This window comes from Micromys minutus, assembly GCF_963924665.1.
Source record: "Micromys minutus genome assembly, chromosome: 3".
Lineage (NCBI taxonomy): Eukaryota > Metazoa > Chordata > Mammalia > Rodentia > Muridae > Micromys > Micromys minutus.
In genome coordinates, this window is record NC_137972.1 from 14,182,319 (window position 1) to 14,199,711 (window position 17,393).

General features: G+C 48.1%; 1 protein-coding gene across 2 annotated transcripts in view; it reads right to left on the reverse strand.

The window, feature by feature from the left end:
- ETV6 (ETS variant transcription factor 6) overlaps window positions 1-15,658 on the reverse strand; it is a gene marked incomplete at its 5' end in the record, with an annotated part of 225,226 nt that extends 209,568 nt beyond the window's left edge. For both annotated transcript variants that reach the window (XM_080914293.1, XM_080914292.1), the window contains one exon: window positions 15,626-15,658. In XM_080914293.1, coding sequence (XP_080770419.1) covers window positions 15,626-15,658 — 33 coding nt within the window. The remainder of the gene's footprint in view (window positions 1-15,625) is intronic.
- Window positions 15,659-17,393: the final 1,735 nt, after the last annotated feature.

Consider the following 17,393-nt stretch of genomic DNA (forward strand, 5'->3'; position numbering starts at 1 on the left):
AATCTAACTCCAAACCAGGGACATATGGCTTAGCTCCTGCAGTGCCTGCCTAGGCTGCATAAAGCCCTGGGTTCAATTCCCAGCCCAAACCTATCATCCCAGAACTTGACATGTAGAAAAAGAATCAAGTTCAAGGTCACCTTTAGTATATGGTTAGTCTGAGGACAGCCTGGGTAACACAAGACCCTGTATCCCTGCCCCCTATCTCCAATTTTTTTTTTCTTTTTCATTCAGGATGCCTGCCTACCTTCTTCTAGGCACCGTGCTGGAAACAGAAAATAGAAGAATGAGCCCATTAGATTCCTGCCCTGTCTGGGCTTTCAGACCATCGAGAACAATAAGCCACTCATCTATAACCGGATCATTGCCAATCACAAAAGGCAAGTTCAGTGAGTTGTGGGGATGCCATGCCTGGCAACCACAGAGAAGGCTTTGAAAAAAATAGGCTTCGGATGACAAGACGGCTGCCAGGGAGAGAGGGGATCAGGGGAAGGTCCCAGACGTGAAAGTTCAGCATATGGTCTGGGACAAGAGCAGTAGCGACCGGGTGGGCTGGATCGTTGAAGAGGGAAGGAGAACGTGGCATGAGAAAGTAGACTGTCGAGTGCCTGGTCTGGCAAAACAGTGAGGTGCCAGGAGCCAGTCCAGAGCCAGAAATGGATCCCAGCACTTGGGAGATGGCTGCAGAAAACGTTTGGTGCCAGCTTTGGCTATATAGTGAATCCGAGGTCAAATAGGGTGGAGTTGGGGTTAGGATAGGGCTACAAGACCTTCTCACTAAAAAAAGGATTACCCCAGGCTAGACTGAAGGAGGCCTGTGCTGGGCAGTGTATGTCAACTTGACACACACGAAAGCCCTCTGAGAGAGGGGACCTCGATTGAGAAACTGTGTCCATAAAATGTGACTGCAGGAAAGCCCATAGGGCATCCTCTTAATTTGTGACTCATGGAGAGGACCCAGCCCATTATGGCTAGTGGCCCCCATCTAGTGGCCCTGAGTTCTGTGAGAGAGCAGGCTAAGCAAGCCAGTAAGCAACACACCTCCATGGCCACGCATCAACTCCAGAGCCTCCGGGTTTCTACCTGGTTTAAAATCCAGTCCTGCTCTCCATCCTTAATGAATAGTGACGTGGAGGTATAAACAGAAACACACACACACACACACACACACACACACACACACACAGAGTTTACATGTTCATTGTGTTTCATCACAGCAGTAGTGACCCTAACTAAGACGGCCCAAGTGTGGAGACCAGGAGGAAAAGAAAGCAAGATGACCCAGAGACTGACCTGAGGTATTCCACACAGGACGAGACTGTCTTGATGGCTGGAAAACAGAGCACACCAGCCATCTTGAAGCTTCGGATCCAGAAACCTGACAAATGGACAGTTCAACAAGACGTGGGGCTGCACACCTGTAATCTCTGCATTTAGCAGGTGGCCGAAGCAGTGGGAAGAGGAGTCTGAGACAAGTTCAAAGCCAGCCTGTCCTAATGGAGACCCAGTCTCAAAACAACCACCACCACCTAGCAACAATGGATAAGCCTATTCACAAGCCAAAGACAAGGGTCACCGTTCACTTCTGTGGCAGTGCCGACTTTACGGTGCCCTTTGAAGAACACGCAGAGGTGGCCTGGAAAATCCGTCCATTTACCATCCTCTTCTCCCCCTCTGGCTTCTATTCTAAATGATGTTTTTCCCCAGCTCTCTTTATAACGTGACTGGTTAGCAGAGCCTTCTCACAGAAACCTCTCCCAAGAAAAGCTGCCATGTCCTCTGGCACCCAGCCCGCTCACCGGCACCTCCTGGCAGGGGCTGGCTTACGTGGGAGAGAAAAATAAATAAATAAAAACAGTAATAATAAGGCACTGCCAGGGTAACAGGCTGATCCAGTCCGAGGATTAGAAGAGACACCTGTTCCCGAACACAGCAGCTGTGATCCCTGTACTGAAGTCTCCTAGTAACAAGAAAGAACTCTTCCGCTATCGACCCAACGGCAGCAGGCACCTGCGCTGACCTACTCTCCGCTGAACGTGAGGAAAGGTTAGATCAGACACATAGTGGGCACCCTGCCTTGCTGCTCTTGTGAATTCAAACGCTTGTTTGCTGAGGAGGAGGCGATTTGCCTGTCACCCGGGTATTCTACGGCACGAATCTTGTACGCGGTTATCATATCCGAAAGGTGTTATAGAACATGCCAGAGCTTTTGGAAGTTGAGTTGGTTCATTCCCTGTAGCTGACCAAACACCTGTTCCTTTAAGACAGCTTCTCGAAAGGCAAGGCAGGATTCAAACGCTGTCCAGTGTAGAAGGCAAATGTGAACATAGAAAGAAGCCAAGAATATTTTAAAATTGTCTTCTCAGGCTGTTCACCACTGAGCATGCACACACACACACACACACACACACACACACAATCCATCAACACACAAACACCACAGGCAAACTATTTCATAGCTGCAATACGTACACATTACCTTTGCAGACTAGACCAGGAGATGTTCTTAGAGACAGCTTGCTAACAGCCCCTCAGCTTGCTGTTTAACAATCCGTTTATAGCCCATCACAAAGCCAACCCTCCAGGGAGATATATTTTACATCTATACGTAAGGTTTCTTTGCTACAAGGCTGGAGTTTTGTGCAATCTCTTCCTGGCTGTGCTGAAAAACAGACTACGCTATAATTTCTATAACTTGCGACTCTATGAACATGCAATACGTGTACATATATGCAAACCGAGTCACAAGAATAGACTCTTGTGGGGATGGGGGAGCCGATGATGCCCAAGAAATCACAAGCCATACCATACAGTCCTGATTAAAGCTAAACACTGCGCAGAAAGGCTCTGTGTCAGCTGGCCGCACACCGTTCTCCCTGGAGCAGGCTAATTCTAACCTCCGATGTTGGTCCTTAAGCTTCCGTTCTTCACAGCTTCACAGGGTTCACATTTGCCTCATTCTTACCCAGCAGTGGTGAGGACTTCCCTACCCTCCTGTCAACCCTCCACGTCCCCAAAAGATTGAAGGGTGTCTCCTGGTTTGCTTCCCAGTTGGTACGTTAAAAGATTCACCAAAACTAATTTGAGAGGGGACGGTAAAGGGTCTGTTCCGTCTTCCAGGGTCAGTCCATCCTGAAGGGAACTCAGGACAAGAACTCCAAACAGGAACCTGGAGTCAGCAACTGAAGCAGAAGCCATGGAGGAGAACTGCTTAATGTCCTGCTCCCCAGGTCTTGCTCCGTCTGTTCTCTTACACAACACAGGACTACCTGCCCAGGGGTGGCACCACCCACAGTGGCCCAGCCACAAGCATCGAGCAGCAAAAAGCTCTATAGACATGCCCACAGGGCAGTCCGGAAGAGGTTCTTCCTCAGCCTAGGTTCCCTCCTCCAAAAAACGACTAGTTTGTGTCAGAGCCTACTAATAGGAAATGCTAAGAGAAATCACAGGTATCCATTTGGAGTCAAGAGCTATAGAACAGATTCTTTTTGACAATCACATAATGCCTGGCATTCCGTGTGTGTGTGTGTGTGTGTGTGTGTGTGTGTGTGTGTGTGTGTGTGTGTGCGCGCGCGCGGTTCTGCAAATCATCCTAAGTAAGCACCTAAGAAACAGACTGGGGCTGGTAAGACCTGTGGGTAAGGCGCCTGCCACCATGCTTCACCACATGAGGGTCACCAGTGTGGTCCCCAGGACCCAGGTGGTTGAAGGAAAAGAACCAAGTTCCAAAAGCTGTCCTTTGACTTCCACACGCATGTCGCAAGAAATAAAATAATAATTTAAAATATTTTTTTTAAAACGAAATAGGCTATGTATGAACTCACATTCACCTATAACCTAGATTTAAGCCAATGAGAGGCAAGAGGACTATGTTCTCAACCGCCCACTCCTCCATGGTAAGCCTTTTAAGACCACAGCTGAAATGAAAACAGAGACCCATCTTTCCCTTAAATCAGACTGCTTAACACGTTGGCTAACCACAAAAGCACACACAGGCATTCCCCTCAGAGAAACTCTGCCTGACCATTTTACCAAGTTTCTCAAGGCAGACAGCTTCTCAGAAGAGCTAGTGAATGCTCACAGGGACTTGCTCTACTGAGTTTGCTCTCTGGGGCCTCGGCTAAAACAAGGTCCTTTCCTAGACTGCAAGGCCCTTTGCCTCCTTATATTTTTAAGATTTTTCTCCCCTTCTCAGGCCTTGTCTCATACATCTACACCCAGAGAACAAACTGTATTGTACCCCAAAGTGGGCCATTACTGATGCTAGCTCACTTTGATTGATACTTATCTGAAAAAGCATCTCACTATACAGGCCTGCCTGGCCTGGAATTTACGATGTAGACACTGGCTTCGAACTCACCGAAATGCACCTGCCTCTGCCTCCCAAATCCTGGGACTAAAGGCGTGTTCCAATATGACCTCTAAGATCTTTTTCTATGGGTAGGTCACTGTGACGGTTCATCTTCACCATGAACTTGGCTTAGAAACACCTAGGTGGCATACCTCCCTGAGGGTATACATAGAAGTGTGTTCTCAGGGAAGTTTAAGTGAGGAGGGAACCCTGAATGTGGGTGACACCACCTCAAAGGCTGGGGTCTCAGACTGAACACAAGGAGAAAGCAAAGAAAGCTGATCAGCAGCATTCTCCTCTCTGCTTCCTGACTAAGACAATGAAAAGGCAGCCGCCCCAAGTTCCTGCCCTGCCACCATAGACTGGCCCCTCACTATGAGCTAGAATAAAGCCTTCCTTCCTTTGTTTCTTATCCAGGATCTGTCACAACACAGAGAAAATAAGTACCAGGGTAGCGTAGCAAAGTGCACTTACCAGGTAAGGTGAGAGTGTGGGGGAGGGATCTATTAGCACGTGTCCTACTGAAGATGTACTGCAATACCTTTGCCCATATCCCTGCCAGTCTAGGTGAGAGACAGAGACACTGGGAGGGAACACTGCAAAAGCTTAAAGGCTGCTGGTCCTCACTGCCCATGAAGATTCCTTCTGAAGCCCATGCAAGGGGTTGCAGAGCTGTCTGACCTACTAGTCAACTTCTGCCTGCAGACAGGTACACTCTCAACCTTCTTGTAAACAGCCCCACAGAGCCCAGGAGATTCAAGAATGCAGAAGGTGAAGTTCAGAAAGGGATCTCCGTTCTTGGAGAGAACACCTGACCTTTCCCATCAATTTGGAATCTACTTCCACCTCACCCGGAAGGAGGCAGGCCCGTCGACTCCGGAAAGGACCGGATGCTATAAAGCAAAGCGGAGCTGGCCCTTCTCAGAGATTTGAACTGGACTCAGCCAAGTCAGGTCGTTTGGGTATTAAAAGTTGGAGAGAAGCGGTCACTTAAACAGGCTGGGGAATTTGTCTAACTTACTAAGATTCTAACCCCCAAATGACAGGGTCTCATTAAATAGACACTGGCCTGAAGCTCAGAGATCCACATGCATCTGCCTCCTAAATTCTGGGATTGAAGACGTGTCCCACCACACCCTCTTTGCCGAATGGAACCAAGAGACAGAGAAAAGAAGTGTCCTGTGACCCCTGACCTGGTGTCCTCACCTCATTGGCCATTACGGCAATGGGTAATTATAATCCATTAAGTCAGGAAAGCCTCAGATCTCAAGAGCTTGTCAAAGTGCCAAACAAGCAATTCATGACAGATCATTTCTGAATCTCCAAGACCTCATCAAAAGGAGACAGCAGCTACAAAATGCACCACAAGTCCATTCCTTCCCAGTTCCCTTGTTTCCAGCCAGAACGGCCCTAAGAACACCTGAGGAGGCCCAAAGAAACTCAGTCCTGTCCCTAGGGTACCTTCGATCACAAGTCAAGGCGTTGACAACTGTCAGCCAGACCCCTCAGTGCGCCAGCACATACCCCAATGTCTGACTTGTTGGTCTAGGGAAGACAGATGCCGAAATGAGAGAGACTGTCTGATTCCCTCCTCTGAGATCCTGCATGTGGTCAAGGACCCAGCCTAGAAGACCATCCTCCCCTTTATGAAGCTTCCACCCTGTTTCACCCTGTCCTACCGTGGGGAGATCTTTCCATGTTATTAACCATTAGGCTGGAGACAAGGATAAGGATAAAATTGATGAAGAGGTTTTTCTTTTGTTGAGGGGGTGGGGCTGGGAATCAAATTCAGGGACACACATACACACACGGGGGCAGGGAGGCAAATACTGTAACCTAAGTTGTCCCCTTGACCTTAACCTTAATTTATTACTGGGGACCCAAGACCTACCTTGAGGCCACAACTGTACTAAGGTTTGCTTCCCTGCGCTTTTGTCTTTTCTTACCAAAGTGTCAGACCCTCAGTGGTCACACCTAGACTTACACTTTCACTAGGGAGCAAGGCAGACTTTTTAAGGGGAACCTGGTAACTTTGGAGACAAATAAGATGTTCTCTGGGGTTTGGTTGGTATTTTGGTTTTTTTTTTTTTTTTTTTTTTTTTTTCTTTTTTTTTTTTTCCAGGGGAGAGAGGTGGTTTCATTTTTTAATTACAACACTGATTTTTATCAGCAGCTCTTCTCTTCCAGGAAATACTCGAGTCAGCTTCCTCACATGCAGGAGACATGCATGAAGCAGGGATCACTGTTTTAGCTATACAGATAATTCTTATGAGAAATAGCTACAGTCTGCTATAGCCCACAGCAGACGGTATGGGGCCGCTGACAAAAAAAAAAAAAAAAAAAAAAATCAAGTTCTACTGGTAGCTCCTGGGAGGACTGGGGACAGTAACCTTCTTTCTTCAACAGTCTGACAGTGCGTTCATTCTTTCATAGATTAGCCACTGGTAGGGTGCCTGTGGCTCCTGTGAACACCCTCATCCACGTTCCTGGAGGCAGCCCTAATGAAACTCATGCGGTTTGTGGAGGGGGAGATAAAGAAAGCAAACGAGGGGACTAGGTGAGGAGAGACAGATGACAAGCAGAGAAGATAGGGGACCGAGAAGCTCAGGAGAGATTATGTCCCAAAATACACTCCACACATGTATGAAAACATCACAGCGAGACCCATCGTGTACAGTTAGTGTGTGCTAATGAAAACAAGGAAACAGAATAACATCTACACACGCTACTGCTGTAAAGGTCATTTTTGCCTGGGTAGAGCTTGCACAAGGCCACCACTGAGAAAAAGGGGGAACAAGTGGTTTTCTAGGCTGTATTTCCTCTTCCCGTGTAACATGTAGATGACAAGGAATGTTCAGGATGGTAATTTACGTCCACGGCTAAAAGGAGGCACTTCACCCCTTTAATCGCTACAAAAAAGCATAAAAAAAAATCCCCTCATGCCTCAAGGTAACAAATTCGCCCTTTTTTTTTTTTTAAAGACGCCTCTGTATAATTAAGATTCCACTGAGGACCAACTACTCCCAACTCATGAAGCTGGAACTCCAACCACCCCACAACACACAGTGTCTGCTCTGTGGTCAGACAGACATGGCACTGCCTGGGAAACAAAAGCCGACTCAGGAACCGATGTCTTCCAAGTCGCGCCCCAGTCGCATGTAACAAGCCACTGTATGAACAAGCAGATCCGCGCAGAGTAATAACTCCAGTGAAGACACCCCCACAGGACCTGCAGAGGGTTTGCCTGCCCCCATTTTCCTTCATCTCTGGAAACTTACTCAGAACTACACCAGCTATTTCCCTCAAAACTCTGCTGAGAGATACAAAAGGTACTCAGTAGCGTCACATAATTGCAGTTGGCTCATCTCTTCTGTCATTAAGCCTTGTGTGCTCAATTAAAGTTAAGAAAGCGGGGGGGGGGAGCTTTTCTGAGCTATGACTGAGTGTCGCCAGTGCACCCGGTTGGTACCAAGAGCAGCATGGGTGTCAGCCAACTTGAGCGGCCATCTTGGTTCAGGCAGCACTACCAATCTCACAGCAGAGTCCTGACCATCTCTGGAGCCCGGATTGCCAACTATAAAAATGTGGGTATTGAAACTCTAAGCCCCTTCTGGATTCACATGTTGTGGGAAACAGAGGCCTTACTTTCATCAGCCAACAACTGTAAGGAACCTGCAGTTAGATGACCACAAGTTAGAAGAGTTAACGAGATCATGGCCCAAGTAGCATGAACAAGTGCCGGTCAGAACCTGGTTCCACAGGTCTGTGGGCTGCAATGACCTCGCTCCTCCTTGGGGGCAATTTACAGGAAATGGAGCCCCTTTTCCAACAACTGGCAAATGCCCTTAAGAAAAGAGATTGTGTAGTACAGGTAAGAACTAAGAGAAAACAGAATAAAATTCAAAGCTAAAGCTAAATTCAGAGGCAAATGGGAGGATTCAGTGCCGTGTCCCTGAGCACATTTGCTGACAGAACTCACACCAGCCCAGCAGGGCAAAGTGTCCTTTTTGGGTCATTCAGGAAATGAGGTCGTTTCCCTATGTCTGACTCCCACATACAAAAAGAAAGATCCCCCCCCACTTCCCCACCCCCGACAGAGGACAGAAATCCTCAGGAGCCTGTTCTTTCACATCTTTCTTTGGGAGGGTTCTCATAAATCATCCGTCCAGATACAGGAAGCTTGGCCTTTTAAAAATCAACATTGTTTTTATGCCAACCTTTTTTTTCCCCTTGGATATCTCCAAAATATATTTCATCCTCTCTTCACTTCTTAACATGGAAGTGACTTAACATGGAAGTCAGAGCCAGGGCTATCACCTGCTGGTCTGTGGTGCCACACAGGCTGAGGGGTGGTGGTGGTGGTGGTGGTGGTGGTGGTGGTGGTGGTGTGTGTGTGTGTGTGTGTGTGTGTGTGTGTGTGTTTATGACTTCTAATAGGGACACAATGCTGTCTGAATTCTTGTTTGATTTTTTTTTTATGGCTTCTCCAAGTACCTAAAGCGGAACACAACACATGATTCTGACTATGGCTTGACTACAGTCAGCAATGGGATTTGGGCAAGCTGTGAGCCTCAGTTTCTTTGCCACCTCGTGAGAGTTCTGGGTCATCTGTACTTAATGTCCTTGAATCACCTGCACTGTCTCTACCCCTCACACTGTTTCTGTACCCTTCTCTGCTGTACCAGCAGGGCTCTGTGGCTCTGCCAAGTCTCAGGGGAGGGACCCAGGCATTTTCCTCCCCTATTCATTAAAGCTGTTTGGGTATGATAATTTGAATACAGTGAGACCCAGAGGGGGACTCCCCCTTCTCAAAGGAGAAGGGCAGGGAAAATGGGGAAAGGATCTGTATGTGGGAGTGCTGGGTGGAGAAGGGGGGCTGATACTGAGATGTAAAGTGAATCAATTAAAAAAATGAAATTGAATACAGAATTAGCTCAAAAGTAGAGATCTTGCTTAGTCTATATGAGATCCTGTGTTCAACAGCCCATTCCAAGTTTGTGGGTAGAGAAGGGTATCTAAGAAACAAACAAGCAAACAAACAAACAAAACAAAAAAAAAAAAAACCCAAAATTTATTAAGTTGGACAACCAAATGTCTGTCTTCGTTCAAGGAAACTGGAAAGAACAAGGCCAGGATGACAAAAAGAAAAAAAAGAATTATTCGTTAAATAGTAATTGGAAAATCATGGAATAACCACACATATCTCAAATAAATTCCCAGCATTTGTGGTGTTCATGTTTATTAAGAGTACACTATATGGGGAAGGTGAGACATTCATGGATTGGGAAAAAAAAGCTTTTTAATAATAATTTGGTCGTACAGAGGAAAAGATGGCGTATTGCCAGTTAAGAGGGTACCTGCCCCTGAGGCTGGGCAGGGTGAGGACACCATCTCAGATATCCAACCACTTAATAAAGCAGCTATTAACTAAGAGAAAGCAGGATGGGGTGGGGGGGGGCCTTCTGAGTAAAAAGCCTGGGGAATCAAAAAAAACAAAAACAAAAACAAAGCCATGGAAGATGACAGGCCACTAGAGAGCGGCAGGGGTTGTGTTGTGTTCGTATGTAAAACAGATCACCTGGACATTCATTCAGAGGCTATGACTGAGCATCAGGCTAGCCCTAATGGGAATGAGGAGCAACCTACCTTGGACAGGAAGGAGCAGAGGGAGCACGTGACCTCTGCTGGCTCCATCTCTGCCTCTCCCCTCAGTTACGGTGATGAACCATTGGCCCATCACTCTTGAGTTTCCTAATCTGCTTCCTGAAGACGGTTATAGCTCGCAATAGTCACTGGGAACTGCATAGCCGGGATCTAGTGTCTCAGACTTGTACCGCCAGTAGGCATACAAGCCTAGAGATCTGAGACAGAGTATCACTTAACCTCTCTGGCTTCGGTTCCTCACTTTGTAGAATCGGAGGAAAACTGCCTCCAGGACAGACTTGTGAACAGGGAATGAGGTCATTAAGCTTAACACATCAGGACAACTCTCAGTAGGCAACCAGAGATGGTGGTGATGGTGAAGGAGGCCTCCAGGCAAAAGAGGAGGAAGAAGACTTGGGAGAAATCCCTGCCGAGTTGTGTACCTGAGCTGGCTGTCTCAGGAGAGGTGCCGACTAAAACAGCAATCTAATTCTAATCCCAGAGAATTTATAAAGTTCCCAAAATTTTTGCATAAGCGCAGGCCATTAGGACCCCATGCAGTCAGCTCAATCAACTTCCTACTTAACACAGAAAGGCCTTCTTGCTTATGCCAAAAGGACTGCAAATACCCTGGAGCAGACCAGACTGGACTACATACTTTCACTGTCAACGATGAAAGGGTTACCCAGAGAATTAACAGGGCAAATGATAGATTTGTGGTCATATGTCAACACCAAAGGACCAGTTTCAAGCACATGGTCGTACTCATTCCTACGAAATGGATGGTATGGGACACACGTCACTCTTGCCTATTGATGGGGACTCATTCTGAGATGTCCCAATAAATACTATTTTATTAGTCTGGCTCCTGAATGTACAGAAAAAAATAAAAAAAATCAAAAAAAAAATTTGTTGGCTTTTTAATAGGCTGTAATTCTAACTTCTCCCTTAACTTAGTCTAGCCTTTCTCTTCCCCCCCCCCCCCACACAAATACTAGGTTTGGCTACGAACAATCTCCAAGCTGGGCTTCAGCTAGCGTGGGAACGCTGGAGGGAAATCGAATTTTATTCAATAAACGCACAGATATTGCATCCTTGAGTCTCTCTGCCTGAGACCAAGTCATGGTGGTTTTCTAAAGCAGTATTCACAGAAAGGAGTGTGCTCCGCCTTATGTCCCCATTCTCGAAGGGTCTTCCTGTGGTACAGACTTCCCCAGCTGGGGGAGACACACCAAAGAACAACCCTTAAAAGCTGGTAAGATAAAATAAAATTGGATCAACAAGTAATCTTCCTCCCCCTGCGCCGCCTCACCCTGTGTTTGAGAACCTGTCTTAGGCCCTCCCCTCAACCTCAACACCCCCCCCCCCCCCCCCCGTTCTTTACCAACCCTTCCCATTAGCACTCTGAAATCAGCTTTCAGTATTCTTAAAGACACATAAGTTGCCTGGTTAAGGTGAAGCGGCCTGTGGCTCACCCATGGATTTACCAAGGGGTGACATCACAGCAGGTACCTGTGCTTTCATCTACCATACCAGGCATCTCTGCAAACTGTGGTGCAAACGCCAAGTCCAGCAGCCCTTCTTCCCACATCCCTACCTCCTACCACTTCCTTCCCTCACATCTGACTAGACCCTTGCAGCCCACTGTTCCCACACACCTCATCTTCCACCGGCACATAGCTCTGTGCCCTCGGACCAGCTGGCTTGTGATTAAAATGGACCACACTAGGAAGTGCCAGAGAGCAGAGCCTATTGTATCAGATTTCCCTGGCCTTTTATAGACACACCATGAACCTTGAGAACGCGATGTGGTGGCCTGAGACCCCGTGGGCCTGTGTTCTAACCGGGTTCAGTCATCCATGGGCTAAAGCAACCACTTAGGTCTCAGAAGCCAACTGAGAAACACAGAACGGTGTGTGTGTGTGGCTCAGGGTCTGGCTAAGATCTCTCAATTCTGGCTTAACTCAATCAAAGAAGTTCCCAGATGGTACTGTCAGAGAGACGGGAAACCCCATAAGCTAAGTCTTTATAGGGATAAAGAGATTCCACAAGTCTTTTTTGTTTGATTACTAAATTGCTTTAAAAAAAAAAAAAAAAAAAAAAAACAAGGTTTCCTGTAGTCAGGCTGGCCTATAGCTTACTAAGGAGCCAAGGTTGACTCTGAACTCCCAATCCTCCTTTGAATATGAGGGGATTACAGGTTCACACCTCTCTCAACTCAAATCCTTCCTTTTGCTTAGACACAGAAGCAGTTTCTGAGATTATAGAAATGATCATCATCATATTATTAGTATATATCAAAATCCATTTAATTACTGAACAGAGACCAGGCAGAAATCTGGAGCTTTTAGAGGCAATACAGGTAACCTGCATGGGCAGAAAGGGTCACCTGCCCACTCCATACCTCACTTGGAGTGAGCAAACATGACAGAAATGTTTCTGCACCAGGTGCCAGGTGACAAACTATGGCACCAAGATGACCCTCGCTAACCCAAAGGAATGTGAGACATCTAGACCATCTCCAGAAAACACTTTTTAAATGAGAATTTCATCCTATCATAAATGTGATCTGATAAGAAAAACAGGAAAAGAAGGGCCAGGAGAACTGTACCACTAGCCATCGGCCAATAGAAGGCCTGTCTGTGCCAAGCCTTGCAAAAGGCCTGTGTCCGCTGGGCCACAACCACCTTCCACTGTAACGTGGCTGAATTTAAAACTGCACAGGTTATCTGTTTGCCTTTGCCCTGCAACAAGCCCCATCTTCTGGGGAAAACACAAAACAAAACAAAAAATACCTACAGAGCTGAATGTCACAACACTCACAGAGGAGCTACTACAGAGAACTAACAAGGCTCCATGTCTCTCTGGATGACCCCAGCCTAGCAGGGGAAGCTTCTCTTCTACTGTAAAAGACTGTCAACACAAGGCCTTTCCCCACTCTCCTGACCACCACCTTATATTCAAATGGTCTTTACTTAGGGGTCACTGATTGACCAATTCCGAAACTTTCACCTTGGAATCTCCACCCGGGTCTGGCTCTGGCCTTTCCTAGGAGAACAGGCTCAAAAGTAAACAAAGTACTTCTCCCTGGCGGCTGCCTCTGGCCAGGCTCCTGTGGCCTCCACCTCACCAGCTGCTGATGAATTTACCGCAGCTGACCAGCTGTCTGTGCTGCAGGAGAGCAGATAGGGAAGGTTTCAGGAGTGGAAGAGATCTCTCCTCAAAGACAGCCTTCCTCCTTTTCGCACAACAGGGCATCAGCCCATCCATCAGCTCAGCTCTTGAATTCTCCACCCGGAGGAAAACTTTATCCCTACTGGACTCAAGCAAGGTCCCTAGAAGCAAGTGACTAGCTTGGGACTTGCCAGTAAACATTTTTTTTTTCTCTCACCACACCAAGGTACCTCATCCCAAAGACTAAATCCCAAGCACACATCGCTGAAGCACTTTCAGATGACCTGAACTAATCCCGGTCCTTGATCTCCATGGTTTCTAATGGATAGAACAGGATAAACTCAGGCAACTCCATGGAGAGATATTCTTCGTGTACACACACCTAAAAACACCCACGGCCTAGGCAAACAATCACAGACTTGGCTCCACCGATAACAATCCAAAACACACACACACAAAAAATATATATATATATATGTTACTCGAATAGGTAGTGGAGAAATAATAAACACATTTGGAAGGCACATCAGACACTGATAAAAATTTAAAAAAATAAAGGTGACTGAAAAGCAAGAAGGTTATACAGTTCAAGAGCAGAGTTCAGCTAGCCCATTTAATACACGGTTCTGGGGTCCATCCCCAGGACCAAAGTTTTAAAAAAAAAAAGCCTAAGACAATAAGGGAAAAAATGCATTGAGGATGTGCTCAGATGGGGTCTGGCTTCTTAGCATGTGTTCGCTCTTCTTTCCTTTGGGTGGAGTGAAACAATATCAACAGAGGCTCTCTGCTTCCAGCACCAACTAGGAGCACATCAGAACGGCAGAGATGCAGCCAGTCAGTTGGAAGAGGTAGAAGTCACAGGACAGGACAGACCACGCTGTGCTATTTGCAATCTGAAGCTCTTGTGCTATACAGTTGCTCCAGACTTTTCTGCTGTCGGGTTTACTGCCATAGAGCCAAATACAATTTACTGATCTAATACCCTATTATTTAGTTACCTCTGTTTTTGTTATGAAGTGTGAAGTAAATTAGATTATACAACAAGATTTTTCCCCCCTGAACTCGATGAAGAATCTAGTATCCTGGTATCCTAAATTCTTTAGTAAGGCACTCACTGCTCCAAAGCCTACCCCAGATACTCACAACCACAAAAGACCAAAAAGTTCCTCTGGGCTCTTCTGTGAGGCACAAAAGAAAAACACCAATGCACCTTCAAAGTCCTCACCGGCCTTCCTTCAAACCCACGGCCATCATTCCTGATAAGAAACACTAAGGTCTGATTCTAATTATGAAAAACTACTAAGTCAGTGACAAAATAGCTCTCCCTCCCATAGATCCAAAATGAAATGCTGTTACCTCCCCCAGAGAAGAAAACTGGCTAGTTGCCCATTGTTTCTGCAACACCCCTGTGCAAGGGGCACACATTAAACAGGCCAGACCATCAGAAAACTTGAGAAACTTCAGCCTTGCACAGAGAGCAGAAAGCTTGCCTCCTGTTGACTGGCAGAACCTTGAAATAAATGCAGCATGGGAAAAATAACTGGGGAGACAGACAAATCATCCTGCCTCCCAATGGTGGCAAACTTCACAACAACTTTTTAAACGCAACAAACTGCAGCACCACCGCCTATATAGATAGACTTCGTCCATACATGCACATGCGACTACCTGGACCGCAATGGCTGTTTGCAAATATCCCTCCTCAACAGGCCAGGGAGCCCAGAGACTGCAGCCTTTCAACACCAGCTCGGACTGTCAGAGAAGGTCATTTTGCCTAGAGACTTCTTTTCCACCCTGCATCACAGGAGTTTTCTACTTTCAGATTGCTCAACTTTCATATGCACTAGAGTAAAACAACTATTCAGCAACTTTATTCACCTTGGTTTAATTTTTTTTTCATTGTGCAATGCTCAGGAAAAGCTGACACTAAGACCGTCTTAGGACTTGCAATCACAATCAGAAGAGAGGGTAAAATTCTTGTGTGATAGAATGGGCGGGGAGGGGGGAGACCATCCTAGTGGTGCCCCTAAAACTTTTTCCCTAGGGAGACCACCCCTTGGGAACAAAAGTTACAATTCAGTCTCACGTTAGACGTAGGAATAAGGAGAAAGGGTTTTTCTTTTTCCGTTCTTATTTTTAAGCGCACTAATTAAGGAGGTGCTCTACTGATCTGAAGACAACCCGGGTTCCTCCTACCAAGAGAGAGCGACATTACATTGTCAAAAAGAAAGGGAGTGGGGTGGGGGGGGCCCAGGAGCCCAGGAGGAGCTCGGCGGGAGAGGGGTGTAGCAAGGTTACACTAAAGGGTACGGCCGCTGCTGCGAGCTGCATCTCCTTTCCCTCGCGCCCCAAATAATTCCCCCGCGAGCCTAGCAACTGCACCAGCAGCCCCAGGGCAAGGGGGTTCCGATCGCCCGGGGTGGGGTGGTGGGGGAAGGAGGGGAATCCGATCGTTACCTTAATGTTACACTGAGCAGGAGTCTCAGACATGTCTCACAGCGAAAGGGATCAGGAAGTTCTCAGTTTTTTTCCACTTTCCTTTCCTCTCCCCAACCCAGAAACGCGCGGCGGGCCAGCGGGACGCGGTCATTTAAGAAGTTTCTTGCAGCATCGCCGGCGGCGGCCGCCCGAGGGGGAGGGGGGCGTCTTCGGAACGCGCGGATCGGGCGCGAGGTGCGGGGGCGTGGGAGCCGGCGAGCTCGGCGTGGGGTGTGCGGGTCGCGGCGCGGCGACCCGGGCGCAGCCGGCCGGCCTCGCGTGTCTCCTCCCACCCGCGGCCGGCGCGCCCGCCCCCGCCCGCCCTCCCGCGGTGCTCGCTCCCTTCCTCCCTCCCTCGCTCCCTCCCTCCCTTCCTCCCTCCCTCTTTCTCTCTCTTGAATGTTTTCCTTCCTGGAAGAGAGAAACTGAAAGGCAGAACTGAGAAAGCTCTCTGCTCATTGATCTTGAGAGTTTCAGGGCAGAAACTGACGTGAATTCCCAGCACCCGGCTCTGCCTCTTAAAGGAGCCACCAGGAAATAAAAGCTCGGGTTACCGCGGGCTGCGGAGAAATCAAAAGGCGTGCGGGGGAGGGGCGCGAGATGCCCAGTGGGCCGCCCCGAGGCGGAGGACGCCTTTGGGGAACCTTGCAGCGTGGCCCCGGGACCAGCAAACCTGGTTCATCTCTCTCCCGCCTCCCCTTGGCTGCGCCTCTCGAGGACCTGGGCCAAGCACAGTAGGGGCTTTTTTTCTGTGCGCTCCCCGTGGCGCAGATGCAGCCCGGGGACCGCGGGCTAGGAAGGGGCTTTCCGGGAAGGACGCGGCGCCGCAGGAGGAAGCGAGACAATGGCCTTTGTTCTGCGCGGCGACCGCGGCCGCTTTAAGAGAATCCACCAGGAAATGGGAGCTCGGGTTACAGGCTGCGCACGGGGAAGTGCAGGGCGCGACGCCGGAGACAAAGCCGAGCGGCCGCGCTCCGGCCCGGGGACCGGGCGAGCTGGGGGGCCCCCCCGCGACGGGGGCGCCCCGCGGCCTGACCTCCCGCCTTCCCCGATTCGAAATCCCCAGGCCATTTAAAGCCACAGCGGCCGCTACCAACCGACGTAGGTGACTGGACTACAAAGTTGACAGGGCGCGCGTTCCAACAGATCCTAGCCCTCCCCTGGGCCGCTGCTTGGGCTCGGTCATTGGCGGAGGGGACAGCCCTGGGTCCTGCAGAGGAAGGGCTGCCAGAATCCTGGGGCTGAGGTGCTAGCCTTGAGCATCAGCGTTCCGATCACTCTATTTTTATTGCTATTTATAATCTCTTTAGATGCACACCGCAGAAGATGGTGTTTAAATTCTAACCCGCTAGGTTAAATGTGTAGATACACAACGAAGAGCTTAATGCACTGCCATTTTTTCTTTTGACGGTAAAATAAACATAAATGTGCGTATAAATACATTATATTCATGTTCCCTGCTGAGGTTTTTCCAGATTCACCTCTCTGTTCCCACTACGTTCTTGGGGAGGAAGCAGTATTATTTTGAAGTAAAATCCCCCAATGTAACCCTGACTGGCCTGGAACTTTCTCAGGCTGGCCTGGAACTACTAAGGGGGTTTGCCTCTGAATTTTCCCCCCTGCACACTTTTCAGCGTGCTCAGACTCTCACAAACTTCTGTTCATACACTCATCAAAACACTCGAAATGAAATTTGCTAAGAGTCAGGATGGGAAAGCACCCCGTTGCTGATAACAGTATGTGATTT